At 36.5% G+C, this 16,612-nt stretch overlaps 3 protein-coding genes and 2 non-coding genes across 6 annotated transcripts; 3 read left to right on the forward strand and 2 right to left on the reverse strand.

Annotated features, from left to right (window-relative positions):
* The first annotated feature begins 2,969 nt into the window (after positions 1–2,969).
* RTNLB13 (Reticulan like protein B13) lies at positions 2,970–4,272 on the forward strand. Its single transcript, XM_011100917.3, has 4 exons — positions 2,970–3,253; positions 3,326–3,512; positions 3,597–3,808; positions 3,953–4,272. Exons 1-4 carry the CDS (start codon positions 3,190–3,192, stop codon positions 4,126–4,128), a joined length of 639 nt encoding a protein of 212 aa, XP_011099219.1. The 5' UTR covers positions 2,970–3,189; the 3' UTR covers positions 4,129–4,272.
* Positions 4,273–4,358: 86 nt separating this feature from the next.
* TRNAW-CCA (transfer RNA tryptophan (anticodon CCA)) lies at positions 4,359–4,430 on the forward strand. Its single transcript has one exon. It is a non-coding gene; the product is annotated as a tRNA-Trp (tRNA).
* An 851-nt stretch (positions 4,431–5,281) lies between these two features.
* LOC105177682 (protein TIC 20-I, chloroplastic) lies at positions 5,282–7,578 on the reverse strand. Its single transcript, XM_011100916.3, has 3 exons — positions 7,451–7,578; positions 7,021–7,238; positions 5,282–6,147 (listed from the first exon to the last, which is right to left on the reverse strand). Exons 2-3 carry the CDS (start codon positions 7,208–7,210, stop codon positions 5,510–5,512), a joined length of 828 nt encoding a protein of 275 aa, XP_011099218.1. The 5' UTR covers positions 7,211–7,238; positions 7,451–7,578; the 3' UTR covers positions 5,282–5,509.
* Positions 7,579–7,690: 112 nt separating this feature from the next.
* Positions 7,691–7,762, forward strand: TRNAW-CCA (transfer RNA tryptophan (anticodon CCA)). Its single transcript has one exon. It is a non-coding gene; the product is annotated as a tRNA-Trp (tRNA).
* Positions 7,763–8,605: 843 nt separating this feature from the next.
* Positions 8,606–15,752, reverse strand: LOC105177680 (serine/threonine-protein kinase SAPK10). Of its 2 annotated transcripts, none has more exons than XM_088884718.1 (8): positions 15,136–15,752; positions 12,203–12,277; positions 12,018–12,119; positions 11,881–11,934; positions 11,686–11,778; positions 11,395–11,487; positions 9,876–10,079; positions 8,606–9,309 (listed from the first exon to the last, which is right to left on the reverse strand). In XM_088884718.1, the coding sequence occupies exons 1-8, from the start codon at positions 15,310–15,312 to the stop codon at positions 9,040–9,042; spliced, it is 1,068 nt and encodes a 355-aa protein (XP_088740844.1). In that variant the 5' UTR covers positions 15,313–15,752; the 3' UTR covers positions 8,606–9,039. The 2 variants fall into 2 exon arrangements, with proteins under 2 accessions (XP_088740844.1, XP_088740845.1); XM_088884719.1 differs by lacking the exon at positions 15,136–15,752 and adding an exon at positions 12,892–13,026.
* Between the last annotated feature and the right edge of the window lie 860 nt (positions 15,753–16,612).

The following is a 16,612-nucleotide window of genomic DNA, read 5'->3' on the forward strand; positions in this document are numbered from 1 at the left end:
TCAAAAAATTCAATGGAAATTTGTATTTACTTTCAATTAACTTATTACTAATCTATTATTGGTCAAGCAAATCTTTTGACTAAATACCCTTATACACTTCAAACATTAATACGTGTGAGGAGGTATATGTTCATTCTTGTAAGGATATTCTGGTAAGGAAATATTTGTTTGATCTATATCAAGTAAATAATAAGTCAATTATAAGTAAATATGAATTCCATTTTAAGTGTTTGTTAATATCAATAAATTTGACAAATTTTGACTAATAGAATATCGATTTATTAATAAAAAATAAAAAATATTAAGGATACTGAATATAATTTTTCAAACTAAAAAAAGATATGTATAATTATACTAAATTTGATATGTGGGCAGTATAATCGTCCCCCAATTAATCCCATCCACCAGATCCCAAATTGATTCCATGTTTGTTTTTTTTTTCCTCTGCTTTCCCTTTTTCGTTTTCGGCTCTTCCTAATTTTATTGGTCTCATAAACCTTTTGGCGTCTTAGGAAGTAAGAAATTGGACCGTTAAATAACTTTTCTGAAAAATGCAATAAGCGTTGCAGTCTTTACCAATTAGTATTGTTGGATTGGACATCCTCCGCTTCAGATTTGGTATAATTAAGAATAGTTACTTATTATTTAAAAAATTATAAATATCTCTCAAATTAAAATTAATTACGTAGTTTTTAGACGATAAGGTAAATATTATCAGTTTACCTTTGCTGAATTTTCTTCAAGAAAATAAAATATTTAAAAAAATACAAAACAATCTAAGGGTGGGTAAAGTAAATAATCAATTGAAAGTATTAGTGTATAATAGTATTTTATAAAATTATAATTTATAATTCAAAAGAATTTTTTTGGAAAGTTCACCATAAAATTTGGATAAAAACGTAAAGGAATGAGCTTGTTGTTCCACATACATTTAAATCATAGAGTATTTGTCATTTTCTCAAATAATAAGAAGGTATTTAAAATTATGCAAAAAATTTCAAAAAAAAATAATTATAATGTACTCTAAAGATCATGATAAATATTAATTAACAATAACAGTACTCATCACACCGACTACAAAATATATACAATAAACAATGTCCACTATTCAAGCACTAAATATTGCATATCCCATGATTCCATAAAAAAGATATGCACATCCAATAAATAATTTATACTTTCCTGCATAAGAAACATGTTCACTAAACTGTATATACAAAGTATAGATACAAAATATTTTTTTTTTACATACAATACGTCTTGTCTCATAACTGTGATGTGCTCACTGTTCTTTTAGCAACTGATGCTAAAACTATGATCATGGTTATAAACTATTCTTGACAAGTTTTTGTTTGGACCCAATTCGATTAAATTTGAATTAATTATATGGTAAGTTTTTGTACTTGTTATGTGATTGGATTGATTCGATCGAATTAAGTTCGAAAAAGAATTTTCCAACCAGTATAAATATTTTGCCGATAGCTAGAAATTATGACAAATATTAATGAATTCGGGGAATTTTTTTTTCACATTAAATATTGATTGTTAGAATTTTGAACTTGTATTTCGTTGTAAGGGGGATATCTATTTTCTTAGTAGTAATTTCCCGGTAAATTTAACATTACCAAACTTTTTATTTTAATATTTTCCTAAGTTATTTACTATCACTCAGTTACTTGTAGTAGAAAAACATTAACTATATTATTTGTATGTATACTATGAAAAATCACAGAGTTATCATTTAAAAAAAAAATTACGGAAGTAAATATTCCTACTTATGATATCATACTCCGTGAATTCTTAAAAATCCTTATCAAAATCAGGTTAAATTCACTTCTTATATTTTTCAAATTATACAAAAAGTGAAATTTTGATAAATTAGGTAAATCAAATAGGGCGCTATGTTGCTGCATGCAATACAATTAACGTATTAGTCGTTGTTCGACTTAGCGTGAGTATCACATATTTGTTGTTGAAAATACGTTTTGACAGAAAAGGATGATTTTAGAATTTATAGGCACTCAAACTCTTTATTTACAGTAGATATGAGATGCATACTGATATCCGAGCCAAATTAAGTTGATGAAACAAAATAGTAATTTTTCCAAAGCCCTATAGCAATTTTTGTTTAATCCAAAATAATTGCCAATAATTAAGGGGGTAACTATAATTATTGAAAATTATTTTAATGAGAAAATACTAACTGTATCTGATTCTTGTATCTGGCTTTTATTGGAGCCATACCTAACATGTGGGCACTATGATTTTTTTTTTTTAATTTATTTTTTCTGCACACAAATACAAAATGATAGAAAAATGCACACCTATATAGACTAAATTCTTAATTATTGTCACCATTAAATTAAACATGACCAAATTATGCATTGATTAGACTACGCACTGCTAAAAAGTGCATGACCCACTTCTCAAGAGCACTAATCCACTGGGCCACTACGCTCATAATTTACTCGTCTCAACTATGTGTTGTTGGATGAACACTATAATTAATGGCATCCATTTGGCATTATATATGTATAAAGAAATGATGTGCCACAATCTATGATGTATGAATACGTATTAATACAAAAAATGTAAAAAGATTACGATCAAGTGGTGTTCATGTCCAACACAATATTACATAATTTTTGGAATACGCATGCATTAGAGGCCACAATGATTAGTAAGAAAGAAAAGAGGATGAACCAAGAAGTTACAAAATTAACCATAAATGTGAAGTTTGAATTGGTGAAGTCCTGTATTGATGTGGGTTGGGCTTATTAGTTATTATGTGCACAAATGGTTTGAAGATGGGGCAGTAGTTGAATTTTGGGTAAGGCCCAACTGACTTTGAATAGGAAATGCTGCTGCTCTGCACTGCACTATTTGTATTTGTATGTGTGTTTCTTTTGAAGGGTGGTGAGTCAGAATTTGGGAGAAAAGAAGCTGCATGTCTTCCACGTCGCTCTTTGCACACTGTTACGTGTAGCTTTTGCTTCTCTACCTTTCTTCTACTCATCATCTTCTCTTACTCTTTGCCTTATGATCAACATCATCACTTTGTAAATTCTTCAATGCTTTGTGCTCGTCCCTCTCTTCTTATTCTGCATATATATCCTTTCCAGCTGGTCTGAAGCTACCTGTCTCTCTCTCCCATTTTCTGATACGATCGAACTTTTCAAGAATTAAAGCATGTCTGATCATTCGTCGGACTCTCCAACCTCTTCACCAAAAGCTCAGCTCCACAACCACCCAGGTATCCTCTCACTCTCACACACACACAGAAGATGTTTATGTATAATAATCTCTTTTCTGAATTTGCAAACAGATGTAGTCAGCGACGTGATTCTGTGGAGAAGGAAGCAACTGAATGTTATAATCCTGGCAGCGGCCACTGCAGCATGGACAGCAATGGAGGTCTACCAATTCAACTTCATAACTCTGCTTTCTTGGCTGGCAATGGCCCTTCTCCTCTGCCTATTTTTCTGGGGCACCATTCATCGCCTCTTGAAAAAGTATATCAAATCAAACACCCTCGCCAGAAAGAGACACACAGAAGTTGTTGTTTTTTAATCTGTTTTCTGTGGGAATGCATGCAGAGAGGCGCCTGACCTGTCAGAACTAGAGATCAGCGAGGAAACAGCAACGGAGACAGCAAAGTCACTTAGACAACGTGCGGAGGAAGGGATTCGGCTGATGTTCCACGTGAGTGCCGAGAGAGAATGGTTCGTGTTTGCGGGAGTTGTGGCATGTTTGTATGCAGTCGCCGAGCTGGCGAGGCGTTTCGATTTTCTTACGCTTTGCTACATAGGTGAAACATTCAGCTTCAACTTGCTAATGCTATAACTGATTAACTACGCTCTCCTTTTCCGTATATATGTAGTTGTATTGATCATACTTGTGAAATTCTGAATGATGGGGTGCGGGTGTGTTTTCTTGCTCTGGCATTTTGCAGGAGTGGTGGGAGGAATGACGATACCTGTAATTTATTTCAAGAACGAGGAGAGGATAAGAGAGATGGGAGAAAAAATGAGGGTGAAATCAGGGAGTACGTATGCGGGAGTTGAGGAGAAGTTACAGAAGATGAGGAACAAGATTGGAGGGAGGAAGAAACAGAAGAAGATGGAGTAGGTAGCATACTCCTCATATCTTGGGATCTTGTGTTTACCTTTTTTTGTCCCCTTAGATTAGCAAAAGTTGTAATTTTGAACATATTTTTGTATATTGATGGATAATCTATCTAGAATCAATAAAAGAAGGGATTAGTAGAGAGTAGTCACCGTGCCTAAATTTTTCTTTCCCATGTTCAACATGGACTGTTAGTAGATAATATATATAATTTAGAAGGAAATTTGGCAAGGGGATCCGTGGCGCAATGGTAGCGCGTCTGACTCCAGATCAGAAGGTTGCGTGTTCGATTCACGTCGGGTTCAAACCCCCATCATTACGGGCCCTGTATAATTTTTTCCGCCTCCCGCTCTCTTTTCAATTTTTTCTAGCAAGAGCAGTTCACTTTTTCCCACTTGCATCCACCAACATTCTTTTGTTGGTTCAGAGATTGATCGAGTGCCCAACTGTCCAGGATTGATTGATCCAGTACTGAATTTATTCTAACACCGAGACGATAAAACTAGCTGCAGTACCCGGGCGATTGAATGAGTTCTGTTCATCCAAGGCACCTGCTCATTTCTACGGACTGCCACAATGGAGCAACCCCAAACGTAAAGGAAAAGCACTTCATTTACTCCATTATTTGTCTTTGGGGTGCCCATGGGTGGAAAGTTGTTTAGCGGGATGACTGAATCTGGTGCTGTCTCTGCCTGTGTGATTTATTGTCTGATCTTGACGTATGATTCGTTGAGGCTTTTTGTTTTTTCGGTTAAATGAATTTGTATGAAGAGGAGAGAAAAAAAGCTGCTTTTTGTTTTTCCGGTTAAATGAATTTGTATGAAGAGGAGAGAGGAAAAGCGCTGAAAGCAACAATACACCGGTCCCGTATAAACCAGGCTTCGGCTTCGTGGTGTTTGTGCCTGCATCACGGTAAATATGACCCTCAGGAAGCGAGACGGTCTTTCACTGTTTCTAAAGTGGAAATTTTGAACTTTGTGCAAGAATGACAAAGAGGGAACACAACTACCCAGAGGTTTCTTCCCTCGAGTATGATTCCATTACCTTCCAAGTGTAGCAATTGAACACACAAAGTAGTAGTAGAATCACCTGCTCAGCAAGCACATTACAGTAATGATACGGAATATTAGCAGGGGAAGAAAGCATACAACAAGTGTGAATCTAACAAGCGAGCAGAAGTGAAAATTGCAGTGAACTGAGAGTTGTGAATCATGAATGTGATACGAACAAGAAAATCCCTACATTGTGGGAACCTTCAGAACTGAAGCAAGCAACACATGCAGGATAGTAAATAGTCCAATCAAAAGGCACGACTGGTCAGGATTTCTACAAAAGAAGAAATGCAAACTTCCTCTACAGTCTACACTCCCTTCAGTTGACCTCCTTAATCATATGGTATTTGGATATAAGCCGCATCAGACACAAAAGGAACATCAGCATACATCCCAGCAAGGGCACATCTGATACACTCCAAAACTGTGAACAAATAGGCAAATGCAATCGTGGTCCAAGTGTGCATCCCGATCTTTCCCCAATATAAACCAAGTGGCATCCAGCGGCTCACAGTTCCAATAACCTGCAAAGCAATCTCCAGAAGCATTCCCATAACCACATGGAATCTAAAGAAATGTGGCCATTCTTTCCGCCTCACTACTCCAAGGTAAGCAACAAAGAAATATGCCATCAGAGACCAACTTGGTAGTCTCGCTAATGCACCCAGGAAACGGTAAGTCAGAAATTCAAAATCTTCCAAGAAAGGATGTAGATGATATGCTGTTTGAGCATACATCCATGTCTCATGAAGGGGCATCAGATACGGGAGGCATGCCAGAGTTCTCCACCACCATCTTGGCTTCTTCGTCATAGCAGGAAATCTAAAACTATAAGGCACGTCTTTGGAAGCCCTTGGAGGCAATGGTAGCCGTTGCCGCTTGGGTAACTTGGGAATCATATGTAACAAGCTACCTTGTTCCCCATGTAACAGTGATGTTGATGCAGCAGAGAGACGGAAATGCTGAATGCCTGCCATGGCAAAAAATGAGAAGTTACAGAGATAAGACTTGGAACAACCACTTGAATCCCCAATAACGTGCTCATAGTAGAATCACCGGAAGCTAAAAGAAGATTTCTATATATCATATTTATGAGAAATCACGGGTCACAGCATTGTAGTGAGTCATCATAATTCAAGCTGATATTCATTAAATATCCTGTATGATTAACTAACTTCATAAGGATTCCATATGAGAGATTTCTTTCAAACTAGTCACAATCATTAGGATCCCAGAAACAGCTCACTTCACTAACATTGTTCAGAGACAGGAAATTGGAGTGCCAAGACAGAGCAAGGTGTTGACACCGAAAGGCAAAATTCAGTTCCAAAGTGATCAAATATGCAAGTGGCCTAATCAAAGTACCTTGCTAAATCACTACAACAACAGTGACAATTTGACCCACAATAGGAAAATTTGATCAGCTAACATGATTGCCGGTAACCACCGCTGCTATGTTCTCAGCTGGCTACCAAAGTTGCAAGTAATATGCAACACATGAATGGATATTTGAGCAAAATTTACAACATCAAACCGTCATGATACTTGGTGTATACTAAACTACAGCCCTATATATGGAAAAGGAAATTCTGCATAGGGGTCTGCCCTACTCGGTTTAGAAGATCAAGAATTAGTTCTGATTACACCGGAAAGTAGAAGTATCAGCTACAAAACAAACCATCAACAGGGTAAAAGAATGAGATAACATCTTACACACTAGTTCTCCCACAGGGAGGAAAGGTTGCTGGTATAACAAACAAGTATCATCATCAAGAGGGCACATAATTCCGAGTACCATACATGAAGCTAAGGTGGCAGTTCAATTCGACGGACAGAAACATACCTGAAGATACAGAAGATTTAATCTTGAGAAGAGGTTCCCAGGAACTTGTCCCACAGAAAGACACCACTTTCTGTTGAGAACGAGGAATGCCTGAAATTGCCGAGTTGCGAGACCTGAATCTACATGGCTGGCTGTTAGTGGGGAGCAAATTAAAAACCCCAGAGTTCAAAGAGCACCCACTAAGAATCATACTCCAGCTCTGTCTTCAGACTTCCACCCTAAATACAGAAACAAAATAACTCTTGCATCACAGAATGAAAGCAAAGTAAAGAAAACGACAAGAGCAGGAAAAAACACATTATACCCATATACGCATATCTTTGATAAATCACAGAAATTAAAACCCGAATTCTAGGTACAAATCGATTAAAAAAATTAAATAAAATAGTGAATGAGATCATCATCATCATCCGGATAAGGTAAGCAGTACCTCTGAGAGAGTGAGAAAGCCTCGGAGTGGGGCTAGTGAGTAGCGGCTGGTGGTGGTGGGTTTGGCCGTTGAGGATTGAATGGAAAGGGGTTTCTGGATTGGGATTCATATTTATGTTAAATAGTTTTTTTTTTAATTGTGTACGTACTCGGGTTCCGGGTAGAAGCACTTACCCGGACCCGCTCAAAAACAACATCACTCTGAAAACAGTTTAAATTTACAATAGACTTTTAACAGCCGGGATCCGTGGCGCAATGGTAGCGCGTCTGACTCCAGATCAGAAGGTTGCGTGTTCGATTCACGTCGGGTTCAAACCCAACGATTCATGCGGATCCAATCCTTTTTGTTTATTTCAGCAGTCCAATGTTTCAGGTTGTTATCATCGATCCAGGTGATTTTATTTAAACTGCTGAAGGCTTTGTAATTTTTTTTAGAAAACTAACAAAGTATATAAATGAACTCTAATCCATACGAATAAAATTCCAATATATTACAGTAAGTTATCGTCACAAATCTGTTGTCATTCTCCATCAACATCACAGCGTTGCAATAAATCCACAACTACCAGTTTGCTTCTTTAACACCGTAGATATTGTTTTCTGTTAATTGAGCACTTAAAATTTGGCTATCAGATTTCCAGAAGATTTTCCGAAACCAAGATACGATAAATCCACAACATGATCTCTATGCTGTTAGCCTTCAATTTTAAAAAACACCGTAGATATCATCTTATAGATCTCCATTTCAAGAAAATAAGCATCGAGAATTCTAGGAATCAGAATCTTTGGAACATGTACCAGCATGGGACGCGAATCGATCATGAGACTGCACTTTGCATTTTCTAACCCGCTACCTGAGCTGGTCACAAGCACATACAGGCTCTTCTCAGCATTTCCAGTCAGCAGAACACCATCACTGGCTCATGTAATGCTCTCTGGAGATTTCTGTTCAAACATGCAACGACACATAACAGAGCACAAGTATCATCCACAAACTCCAGCAGGATATTTCACTGGCACTCCCAACATATTTTTTGATCTGCATGGGGCTAAACGGGTTTTCTTTCCCAACATGGTTTTGGGCAATCAACACCTCAAATTTGAATGTAACAAAAATTACACACATACAAAGCAGAAATCAGCAAGACTATACATATACAACAAAATAAGGTCTATAGAAGCTCCAAGATAAACCATAAAACTGAGTACATCATAGGTACATATCACATGTTTATAGGAACCCAACAAACAACAGAAAGCACTGGAACCAATACAAAAAAAGATAAGCAGACAGGAGTGACCACGGGGGGCTCAGATGCAATATACAGTTATATGACCAGCAGATACATAATAACCATTAGTATTCTCCTCTTGCATCCATTCACTCCATGCTTTTTCTCTTCAACAGAAATGATACAGAAAATGTATACATTGCTCATCTCATAACTAAACCTGGATTGATACCCTGAACCATGGCTGGACTCCAAAACACATTTGTTAGACGGCCTGAAGGTCTTCAGGCTGCATATGCCAGGATGATTCTTCCATTCTTTGCAGATTCTGGTTAATTTCACCAGACCTCAACAGTAATCACATTGCATAAATGACCTCTCCACTGCTGTCAACGTCAAGGTCAGGATCAGAATCTAGGTCTTCCATGTCATCATCCATCAGGTCCAGATTATACAAACCAGCTGGAGGTATGGTGGCTTCCGAGATTATCTGCATGATGACTTCCAGGCTCTGCATGGGCTGGTCCGGCTCTTCAAACTGGTTCCCCATGGTCCTCTCATCCATTAGATCAGCAGGAAGGTTTTTCAGAAACCACACATGGTTCCTAATTTCAGGTATTGTGATGCGCTGACAAAGTACATATTACAAGAGCATAAGTTTCAAAAAGACATTCACTTTTACACTGTAATGACTGAAGCTAATTGCTAGATTGTAAGACGCCTGCCCGATTGACATCAAGAAACTACAGTCAATTCTCTTACTCTATTTAAATTCAATAGATAACTATAGCCCAAAGACAGACTTGGGAACTCGGACTCAAGCCACTGTTTCCCAAGTTAGTTCAAGACACAAATTACCAATTTGAATAAGAATCAAATTAATAGAAGCAATTATTTGGTAATGACTGTTTTTCTTCTTTTTATGCTATTCAAACTACAATTTCAATAGGTTTATAAATCACTTTAAGAATAACCAACTAAATTGAGTTTAGATAATACCACAACTACCCTCAATCATCATAGTGTTTGACAGACTGAACTCATTTTTCAACGACGATTAGTTTTTCACAACACCAAAGTTTCATAGTACGAAACACTGCTAGGAGGATTATCAAGAAATGGTAGCATCAGTTTTAATAGTTAAACAGGAAAGTCAAAGGTCAATCATAAAGCAAGAAGTCAGAAATCACTAACTTGTGCAGGGTCTGCAACAAAGATACGTGAAATTAGATGCCGGCATTCCTCTGATATTTTAACATTTTCTGGAATTGAATATTGAACATTTAAGATTCTCTGTATTGTCTTCCGGAAGTCCTTCGGTTCTTCAGGATCTTCAAATGGATAAGCACCAACCAGCATAACATATAAAGTCACACCACAAGACCAGACATCTGCGATCTGAGCAAAGACATCCTTGGGTCACAGTCCATCAATTTAAAATCATTCACATGTGAAAAAGGGATAGCAATTCAAAAGGGGGGTTGTCCCCGCACTGCAAGGGGAGGAGACAGACTATCAACAGTTGATATTCATGTTGTTTAACCAGCAACTGATGTTACTTTACATTGTTCAGCGCATTCAAATGCAAACATTACTTATATTATCATCCTGGAAACCTCGTACAAGCAAGAACATTCTATCCCTATTGTTGGAGACCCAAAATCATCCGATTATCAGATACTTAAACATATGAAGCATATCATTTCTCCATATGGCATTCATATTATCAAATCCACAAAGAACGATGCTTGAAATGGTAATCCCCCCACCACCTTACAACAATATATGAGCTACCTACTTAAGATAATGTTTGTTTTCCTAAAGATGGCAACAAGGCCTAACATCCTTTCGAATCAACATAAACACATAGAAGGCCTCAACTAAGACAGCAAAATCTGCAACTATGGCATAAATCAAAAGGAGCAATTCATATCATGCCTCAAGAAGAGAAGCTGCTCTAAGTTTTAACTTCCCAAACAACCGTAGAACAGGATGGCAAACTAGCACGGCAAGTTCATTACAACACATAGTGATGATCTCCAAACAATGACTTATGCGATAATCTTAATAGAGTCACCATAGTATTCGGTAAAGATCCATGGAAACAAGTTTAACCTTGACATCAATATCAGAAAAATTATTCAATTTCAAAAATGTCCAGAAATACAAGAAGTAGTAATAAAATATTTAAAGGAAAAGAACAATTTGTAACATAAAACACCATCACCCGTGGCTGCCAGCTCCAACGTCAATAAAAGATGGAAAATAATGAAAAGTGGAGGAGCATTTGGTCTATAAGATCAGACAAGCACAAGTTCATGTCAATTTCACATAACATATTACCAGTGCGATGGTGTTATAGTCTAATTTGGTAAAGCGACTACTACTTGACCATGTCTGAATTTTTCTAAAATGTATATCCAAGTCCAACTGTGCTGGCAGAAGGTATCTAGAGTTCCTCTTCGTTGCTGCCAATAAATCAGGGAGACAATAATAAACCTAACTAAGCATATGACCAGTTAGACACAGTGTCATAGTGTAAGTGAGAAATACAACTGACCTCGGCCATATTCAGTTAAATTATATACAATATGTGTTTCCAGCTCTGCATATCAAAAGTATCTAAAGTTTCTACATTACTGTAAAGAAAGATATCTTATACCTCTATTGATAAAATGTGCAATTCCGTTAAAGAAGGTAGCGAACAGTTTACCTTGCCATCATATTCTTTCCTAAGCAACACCTCAGGAGCAATATATGCAGGAGTTCCCACTGTAGATTTTGGTTGTGAATGCAGCAAAGAAGACTGTAAAAAATAATTATAATTAGGTAATGAATAGAAGAAAGTAGATAACCGCACTCTGGAGGAGGTAAACAAAACACACAAGTATGGTTTCAAAAATATCAATGAGCTGATTAAAATATAGTTCTGGGAAATCCTGGTTCTGATATGTTGAGAATGCTTAATGAGAAAGCAGTCCAGAATCTCAGGGGGAAAGATTACCTTGGAATACCCAAAATCACATATCTTCAACCGAGGAGCTGGGCTTCCATCCAACAGTGTGTTCTCCAGCTTCAAATCCCGATGACATATTTGCTTCATCAAGAAGCATAAGACCGATCAGATTTCTTTTCTGCACTGGGTTGAACCTAATTGCATAGGAAATAAGAGTCCAAACATAATATAACATTATGTTACCATTGAATGGCAGTAGCTGACTCCAGATATTAGCTGTTGAAAAAAGAAACGTGCCTGCATGACGCATATCCAAAACAAGTCAGTCAATGACGCTGATGTCCACAGAGATACACTACAAAACAAACAAAAGTCAAGACCTCATCCTCATTAAACCGTCCTGCATTGCATATGCGCTCAAATAATTCTCCACCAGATGCATACTCCATCACAATAGCCAGATGAGTTGGTGTCAGAATCACCTGAAGCAAAATATTGTGAATGAATTTAACTTCCCATGAAAATTTTTAGTCAATTAAAATTCCAGTAAGAAATCGCAACAAACCTCTTTAAATCTAACAATATTAGGGTGCCTTAAAGACCGGTGATTGATAATTTCTCTCTGAACATTTTCATCTATCTGCAAATAAAATTTACCAGACCGTTACCCAAAAAAAGAGAGAATATAATAAATGCCTAAATATAAATATAAATAAAAAAGAAAAAGAAAGCAATTCCCAGGGAGACAGATCTGGTAGATCATTTCACAACAAATGTTATAGAAAATAAAATCAGAATGTGTCATGCGCATGAAGAATAACACAATGAAAAACAAGTGCAATTTCTTCGACAGAGAGATTTACACAGCAAAACATTGAGAAACAAAACATGCGATCACAAGTCCGGCCAGCTAAAGTTGCAACTAATTAGCAGCAAAAACTAGCTGACTGATGCATAAAACTCATAGACATTTAAGTACGAATTTGACGTCTTTCACTTTCTACCATCTAGCTAAAATCCAATCAAGCATTATTTATATTCTTGCCTTAGAAAAAAGCGTGGAACATTCAAAAGAGAAAAATACTGTTAAAATCTCGACATAGCCAGAAGAAAAACCATGTAAAGAAGATTTGGTGGATGCACACAATAATTGCATACTAAATTAGACACCACTCTTGCTTCAAGATTAGTTCCAAAGTCAAATAAAGATAAAAGTAAGCAGACTTAATCAGCAATTAAGGTTACAAAACTGACCGGGTCACCTCGCTCGATATACTTGATGGCAACCAGCTCATTACTCTGTTTATCCCTCATAAGCCGAGCTATCCCACAATTTCCAGATCCAATATTTTTAATAAAATCATATCTATCACTATCATGCACAATCGGCACAGTACTCAGACACTCTCTTTTGGGCCGTGAATCCATTTATATAGCTAATTAGGCACTAGCTAATACCACTTTCATAATTGTGATCAGTTTATTGGCATCAATTAATCACCATCGACGGTAACTAATAGACAGAAGCACCAGTAGAGATTGGTGGATTGCGGTTTTGCACTCGGTTTTCTGAGCATGTAGTTAACTGATTGAGATATAAAGCAGCACCTTTTTGGTACAGCTTCTCGGGAGGGGAGAGAGACACATGAAAATGAGATGCGGAAGATATTCTTTTGCTGTGCTTGGGAACCTTCAAAGGGATTGATATCTTAGTTCTCACGTATTCTACTAAAAAGCAATAGGACGAGGAAATAAGTGACGATGACAATCAGTATCATTTTGCGGTAGTTGGATGGCGGTAGATGCGACGATATTCTCAACGCACAGTGATGTGTCTTCTATAATTATTTTTGTTTTTACCCCTAAGACCACTTAAAAATATAGGGAAACGCTACTTGAGAAATAAATGAAAAATATGCCCTCATCCAATTAACCTTGAAGGGACAGCTGGAGACCAGAAACGAGTTTAATCCCAGGAAAATTATCCTAATGCATACGTTAGATCTTGTTCACCATACAAGATTAACAGCACTTGCTCTGATCCAAACTAATTACTTTTCAGAACATCACACACATTCCTACATTTTCTTCTTTTCTTTGTCTTCTTTCTACATATTCTGAGTTTCAAAATACAGTATATATATATATATATATATTTTTAACTAATAACTTCTTTCACCAACTTCCATAGTTTCATTAAATGATTTAGTGCTGGGTTTAATTTATTAGTCCCATGGACTCTTGACCTCTTTGTTGCTCAAGCAAGCATCAGTAAAAGCTCTCTGGAGAACTCTTTTATATGCATCATTACCTTTTGTTGCTATGCCAGTATACTTTCAACTAAAGCAGTATACCTCACGACAAAGGCCACAGGCCTTGGGATTAAGTTGAGTGAAGGTCTTAATATGTTTAGGCATTGTTTCTTCACATGACTAAGTGATAACTATGCTTTTCCAGAGCTTTATGTGTTCTGGAACATGAGCAATATCCCATCTACGTCGGAGTTCAAACTACAGAAATTATAACCGTAGTAGTTTCACAGTAAGAGTAGCAAGTGCCAAAAAGAAGAACATGCATCTTAAAGCATGCTATAACGCATACACAATTACACAAACAGAATAACTAAAAATGATGTCCAGTGGAGGATTATTAGGTTCCAGAATCAGCACTATAGTGAGTGATCATGCAATTGCTCCTCACTAGACTTTTCAAGTACTGTTTGTAATAACATCATCTGAATCAAATAACATGTATTTCAAAACATGTATTTGATATAAAGTGGCATAGAAGAGAAAGAAACTAAAAAAATACAAAAAATAAATAAATTACCAGAAAGTAAAACCAGATGGAAAAGACATATACTTCAGCTAGTCCAGTGAAGAAGATAGAAAAATCACAAGGGCATAATCTATGTCAGTGACTGCCAAAGGAATTCTTTAAAATGTTTCAAATATCAACTCACATTACTTATCTTTAGAAAGGAAATGACATTGTTTTAGCTATTTCCAGTTGCAGCACATCCATGACCAAGTGCCAATAGTGAAATACATCAACTATATACAATTCAACTTCGGTCCAAGTCACAAAAATCATTAACTAGTAAATTGTTTCAAGGAGTTGCTTATTATTCTGTTATCATCAAATTGAACCAAGTAGAAAATAATTAGGTTGAGCAAAGATGTATTCACCAAATTTGAGCAGCTTCGACATTAAAAAAAGAAATGTTAATCTCCTCCGGGATGCAAGTTCGGCAGCATTATTCTCACCCAGAAAAAGCAAAAGCTATACTTCCACAAAAACTAAACTCAAATCAGGCGAATCAACAATATTACCAAAAATAGGCATTCCATATTTGCACAGACAAGATCAATTGCGTGCTTAACTAAATCAGCTCCAATACCAACTTAAAAACAGTTTCAGAAAAGGCAATATAGACAAGACAAGTAATAATATGCATACACAAAAATTTGCTATTGACAAAGAATAAACCAAACTAACCTTGTCCCCTCGCTCAATATACTTAACCGCAACCAGCTCTTTTGTCTGCTTATCTCTCATCAACCGGGCCACCCCGAAGTTACCCGACCCGATATCTCGAACGAAGTCGTATCGATCACTGTCGTGCATGATCGGCATATCCATACCCGGACCCACTGTTACAGCTGCCCGATCCATTTGAGCTAATACTATTCCGCTGTAAACCTAAAACCCCGGCTTCGAGAATTGAAACTCAGTTCTTCATTCACATTACTCGGCTCGCTGAACAACGGCGGCGGCGGTGGTTATCCGACAGTTGACCCGATGGGGAAGGAGGAGATCGGGTAGAGATAAGTCGGTTTTGCCCTCGGGAATCAGATAAAGAGAGGCGGAGGGCGGTTGTTTCTGTACTTTTACTTTAATATTTTATTTTAATCGAGAGAGATAAAAGCGAGATATTTTGATGCTTCTGTGGTCGGCGAAGGATGGGATTACTCTCTCCCTTGCCTGCTGTCCCTGTGTGTTTTTGTATAGCAGTGGGGATGATGGAGGAAGAAAGAAAGAAGTGAAGCTGACGCCACGGCGTCGTTTTCGGGAAGCTGGGCGACGTTGAATACGACGACGTTCACCCTATCACGATGCTCCCAGTTATCCTATTGGACAAAAGGCTTTGCCCTTTTACCTATTCCCCATGTTTTATGGTTTTTGTTTTGTTTTGTGCATTGACAAAACTACCCCTCATCTGGATAAACTTGGGCGTGCCCAACGATGATGGGCCATAAAATCTCCCCTCAAAGTTACTGCACTCGCTCTAAATTCCACGTCCTTTTTTTATAATTAATTTGCTGTCCACAAAAGTAATAAATCAACAGTACACTCATTTTAATTTAATATCCTCGCCAATAAATAAACTCCATAAAGCAAAATTTATATTTAATTTCACTTTTCTGTTATTTAATATATTGATTTATTTTCTACCAATTTATTTATATGTTTATTAGTATAAAAGGATCATTACACAGTCCATCTTTAGTGATTTTATGTCGTTACAAATAAATATCATCTAGTTTGAAATATTATATTTCGTATTCCTAACATTTGTAAAAGAAATCTAACAAATCGACATTTTCATTAGTAAAAATTCACAGTATCTGTTTATAACATCAAAAAAATTTAAGAAAAATCATAATTAATCTTAATTGACTCACTCTGACATATTTTAAATTAATTTGTTTTTCTAATAAAACTACAATTATTCATCTTAACACACTATTGCATGTGAGCGTGTATATTTTCACTTTTTATAAGGATAATTTGGTTTTGTTGAAAAAAAATTACGCACAATGAATAAGTCAACCAAAGCGAATATGTATTTTCATTCAAATATTTTTTGTTATATCAGTATATTCGATAAATTTTTATTAATTTATTTATTTATTAGACACAAATAATATTAAAAATATTAAATATAATTTTTTAAAAATACAGAAATTTCACT

This window comes from Sesamum indicum, linkage group LG9 (assembly GCF_026168435.1).
Source record: "Sesamum indicum cultivar Baizhima isolate 11 linkage group LG9, ASM2616843v1, whole genome shotgun sequence".
NCBI classification, from domain to species: domain Eukaryota; kingdom Viridiplantae; phylum Streptophyta; class Magnoliopsida; order Lamiales; family Pedaliaceae; genus Sesamum; species Sesamum indicum.

Bases quoted from the DNA above. Each gene is read 5' to 3' on its own strand.
- RTNLB13 (XM_011100917.3), top strand. From the start codon at position 3,190: ATGTCTGATCATTCGTCGGACTCTCCAACCTCTTCACCAAAAGCTCAG. The intron at 3,513-3,596 runs GTATATCAAATC...GAATGCATGCAG, and splicing joins ATTCATCGCCTCTTGAAAAA to AGAGGCGCCTGACCTGTCAG. The intron at 3,809-3,952 runs GTGAAACATTCA...GGCATTTTGCAG, and splicing joins TCTTACGCTTTGCTACATAG to GAGTGGTGGGAGGAATGACG.
- LOC105177682 (XM_011100916.3), bottom strand. From the start codon at position 7,210: ATGATTCTTAGTGGGTGCTCTTTGAACTCTGGGGTTTTTAATTTGCTC. The intron at 6,148-7,020 runs GTATGTTTCTGT...TTGCCATGGCAG, and splicing joins TAAATCTTCTGTATCTTCAG to GCATTCAGCATTTCCGTCTC.
- LOC105177680 (XM_088884718.1), bottom strand. From the start codon at position 15,312: ATGGATCGGGCAGCTGTAACAGTGGGTCCGGGTATGGATATGCCGATC. The intron at 11,779-11,880 runs GTAACATAATGT...TTCTTGATGAAG, and splicing joins TCAGCTACTGCCATTCAATG to CAAATATGTCATCGGGATTT. The intron at 11,488-11,685 runs GTAATCTTTCCC...TATTTTTTACAG, and splicing joins GTGATTTTGGGTATTCCAAG to TCTTCTTTGCTGCATTCACA.